The following is a 4,144-nucleotide window of genomic DNA, read 5'->3' on the forward strand; positions in this document are numbered from 1 at the left end:
TTTAAGTGTCCATGAAATATTATTTGTTAGATCCTTATCGGACAAGTTTCTTTTTTTAGAAAAAAATTATTTTGCTTTATTTAAAGGTACGTATATATTTACAAGCATTACAATTATTTCTAGTCTGACTCGATATCGAGCTCAATTATCCGTATCCCATTTCTTGCAATTCTTCCCTCGAACTAGTGAACTGCCACTTTTGACGACTGACGATGCTCAACTACCGGAATTGGTGATAATATGCAAATGTCTGTAACTCGGAGTTCCCTTCGGTCATTTCTACCGCAGCTTTATACACTCAACGCAGTGTCGTTGCCGCTGCCATTGAATTTTCAGTATTTTTGCAGCTAGTCCGATTCCTGGAATTTTTCCAGTCACCACGTACACCAAGTATTTTATGAAAATTGCAGTCCGTTTTCGCGCGTACAGATCGAAGAAGATTTCCGAGGAATTCGTGATTTCCCGTTCGCACTGTTATGTCACTCGCTAAAAACCATCTAAACCTATGTGCCTCCTCAATTTCGGTATCAATATAAAAGCTTTTTCGCGCAATCGAATCGAGTATGATTTAATGTCATTTTTGTTTACTTTTAACGTTTCCTATTTCTTCACGAAATAATTCCGTGTTCATTTAGCCCGTATTTACGCAAAAATTGACGCATTTAGAGCAATATGGCTTTCAGACTCACAAGCTTTTCCTTTCCTGCATTACATAATTTCTCTTTTTATTCATAACTAATATTTCTTTTTTCTATTAATTGAAAATAATTAAATTTAACATTGTAATTTGCGATTTTGTTATCAGTTCTAAGAATTCTTAAAAAAAAAGATTTAAAAATGGATATGCGAATATGCGTGTTTAATAAAAACGATGGGAGAAAAATACTTCATTGCTCACATCAATTAAGATTTAATAAAGCACTCATGCTTCCGTCTCTTTTTCTTTTTTATCAGTAATAATCGAGTTCCTTTTACTCGGAGCATAATTATATTTCCTTCAACTTCTCGTGAATGAGACGAGACGAGACGCGACGGGACTTTACGTCAAGTTGTGTAGATCGCAGCTCTCCTTTCACGAGGCAATGTCTCGATAAAACAGGCCGCGGAAAAGTTTACTCGGTACTTTCGCGTGCTTTAAGAGCTCTTTAATAATCGCTAAAGAAAGCTTATAGAAAAAAAGTTACCTCGCTTAAATCCAATCTCTTTGCGCGCGAAGGAGCGCATTCATCCAGCGCATGAATTCCGAAGATCATCATCGTCGGCATTGACGATGATGACGGAGACAGAATTCTTAATCGACAATGTCGAAAGCGTTTCATTACGGCGATCGATCAGCGATTGGAACCGCGGGGTATTAAGTTGCGAGAGGCTCAATCCTCTTAGGCTTCAGGTTTGCCGTGCTACATCGCGCCGCATCTCGAGAAGCTCTCCACTCTCGCATCTTGTTACAATGCCGTTACTGCTGAAATGTTTTTTGCTCTCAACATTAACAAAACGCGAAGAAGGAGGAAAAGAGAGAGAAGTTTAATCGGATCCATCTCGCACGTCTGCACAAGTGGATAGTTGCACTGTACAGACTGCTTTTTTTGCGCAAACAACATGCAATATAACGAAGATCGCTCTCGTGCGGCAAGCGTGTTGTGTAAATTCCCGCGTCCTGCCTATAACGAATTTGACGAAAATCGACATACAGAAGTTTTATATTTCTATTTTCTAAGGCGTATATGCGTATGCAGTAACAAAATTAAACGATTGTTTGCAATGTCTATCTTAAAAATGTTAAAAAGCCATTTTCTGATTTAAAATGATGTGTAACTTAATTTAATAAGCAAAAGAATTATTATTTAAATAAAATAAAAAAATAACTTTTACGTAAAAATTATTTTCTAATTTTTTAAGAAAAATAAGAAAAAAAAATCAATTCTATAATACTTAATTATTTAATTAAATACTGTTTAATTGTGAAAGCATTCAAAATATAACTTTTTTTATCCATAGATAGTTTTTCATATTAGAGCTTGTTAGGCAAACAATGGCTCTATTCACTGCCCAGGTTTAATTTAAAAAACAGTAACATATAAATGTGCGCTTTAATTGCTGAAGATACAGTATATGGAGATGTAGTTGTAATTTTCTGAAATAATCGGAATTATTCCTTGATATGAAACAATTTTGTTTTGTGCGAATAAATATTTTATTAATTTCTAAGAATTAAATGCGTTAAAATTTTTCTAGAAACAAATGATTAAGTTTGTAAGTTGTAACATTCAGTTTATTTTTTGCTAAATGAGAATTCACGAGTTTTAATTTTTTGAGACGTACAGAAGTATCTAAATATCTTACAGAGATAAGACGCGCCAGTGATTTGACAATCGTGATCGTCTAGATGGCAATATCTACTTTAATGTTTGCCACTTCAAGAGCAGGTAATCGACGCTTTGAAACTTCGAAACTGGAAGATGCTTGGCGAATACGTTGGACGTTCGCGTCTCTACTTCACGATAGCTAAAATCTAAGATTCAGATACCAATAGAGATATTCTGTTGTGATATTTGTCGCTACTTTATGTAAAAATATTGAGTGCAATAATGCTAAATAAAGGTATGTTTAAATAAAAAGATATTTTTTTCAATTTACAAAACATTAACAATTATGTTATTATCGATATTAATGCAATTGTATAAGTTTCTGATCACCTTGTGAACTACTTTCTATATATACAATAGATCCTATAGTTTTCAGCATTCTTTGCGTGCTTTTTTGGAATGCACGGTCTTTTTTCCTTCGAACTACGTCCAACGTCCAACTATCAATCGTGTACACTTCGAAATATTCTTGGGCGGCTGTTCGCGAGAATTTCGCGGGGGTGATTAATGATTAACGAATAATCCACTTTTAAGAAAGTGAATTGTTATAACTATTACGTCCAAGCTCCGCATGCATGGAGCTGAGGGGGAACCCAACAGAAATTGAATTATTAGACCGATTTAGTCGTGTCCAGACTTCAGACTGCAAGGAAACTGTGGGGAAGGACTGACATAAATCGAGAGGTATTTCGCTTCATTCTGAGGTATATATATATATATATATACGAGTACATACATATATATATATATATATACATATATATATATATACATATACATATATATATTTTGCAACAGCACTATACAAAATTTTAAAAATTAAAAAATCTAAATTTAAAATACAATTACAATTAGACGTATTAATTTGTTTGACAGAGAAATATAAATTATATAAATTCTTGCAATAATTAAATTTACATATTTATCTCTAATGTCTCCAGCACGATGTTCGTCGCGCGCGACACGCGACATCCAATGAGCGTATAACTTTACGATATTCTTATGATATTCTCATTCTAAATTATATTATCATTGAATATCGCGTGTCGCGCGCGACTAATCGCGCTGATGTGCCAGAGAAATAAAGGTGCCGTCGAGCTGCCGCTATCACAGTATATACAGTAGCGCAACCCTCCTACTTTATGTTGGCCAAAGGAGTGCGCATGCGTAATAAGTAAATTGCCCCGTCTCTTTTCCTCCTTTCTCTCTCTCTCTCTCTCTCTCTCTCTCTCTCTCTCTCTCTCTCTCTCTCTATTTAAATAAGCGTTTCAACGTTCTACTTAAATATTGGTCTTTATACTGTGCCGCTACGAATGTTTCGAAGCATTTGATTTGACCCATCGGAAGAAAGAATTTTACTAATTAATCAATAAAAAAATGCTTCGAAGCATTCGTAGTGGCAACTCGACCGCACCTCAAATAATACTAAGTACAACTGAAAGGAAGTGGTGTATAGGAAATAAGTGTAAAATATATATAAAATTTTTTTGTATCATAAAATTCTGTTTTTTATTGTCCCATTGCAGAAGGTAAGCAAAAATTTTCCGTTTCGAAAATAAATCATTAAAGAATTGATAGGCCCATAACAGGGATAAAAATATAGCAAAGTTACAACTCGAACATTTTTAATTTAACTTGTGTCAGGTTGGAAATGTTGTCGTGCAACGGCACCTAATACAATTTCTGCACTGTACACATCTGCAAAATTTTAAATGAAAAAAATTACGTGTAAGAAGATACATTTCTATTATCTACATTATACATATATATATATATAT

At 34.1% G+C, this 4,144-nt stretch overlaps 1 protein-coding gene across 2 annotated transcripts in view; it reads right to left on the reverse strand.

Annotated features, from left to right (window-relative positions):
* Positions 1 to 3,858: 3,858 nt before the first annotated feature.
* Positions 3,859 to 4,144, reverse strand: part of LOC108751619 (PAX-interacting protein 1-like) — a 6,625-nt gene continuing 6,339 nt past the window's right edge. For both annotated transcript variants that reach the window (XM_018491892.1, XM_018491894.1), the window contains exon 9: positions 3,859 to 4,064. In XM_018491892.1, the coding sequence (XP_018347394.1) occupies positions 3,997 to 4,064 (68 nt within the window). In that variant the 3' untranslated portion in view covers positions 3,859 to 3,996. The remainder of the gene's footprint in view (positions 4,065 to 4,144) is intronic.

The sequence above is a fragment of the Trachymyrmex septentrionalis genome, unplaced genomic scaffold (genome assembly GCF_001594115.1).
Source record: "Trachymyrmex septentrionalis isolate Tsep2-gDNA-1 unplaced genomic scaffold, Tsep1.0 scaffold50, whole genome shotgun sequence".
NCBI lineage: Eukaryota > Metazoa > Arthropoda > Insecta > Hymenoptera > Formicidae > Trachymyrmex > Trachymyrmex septentrionalis.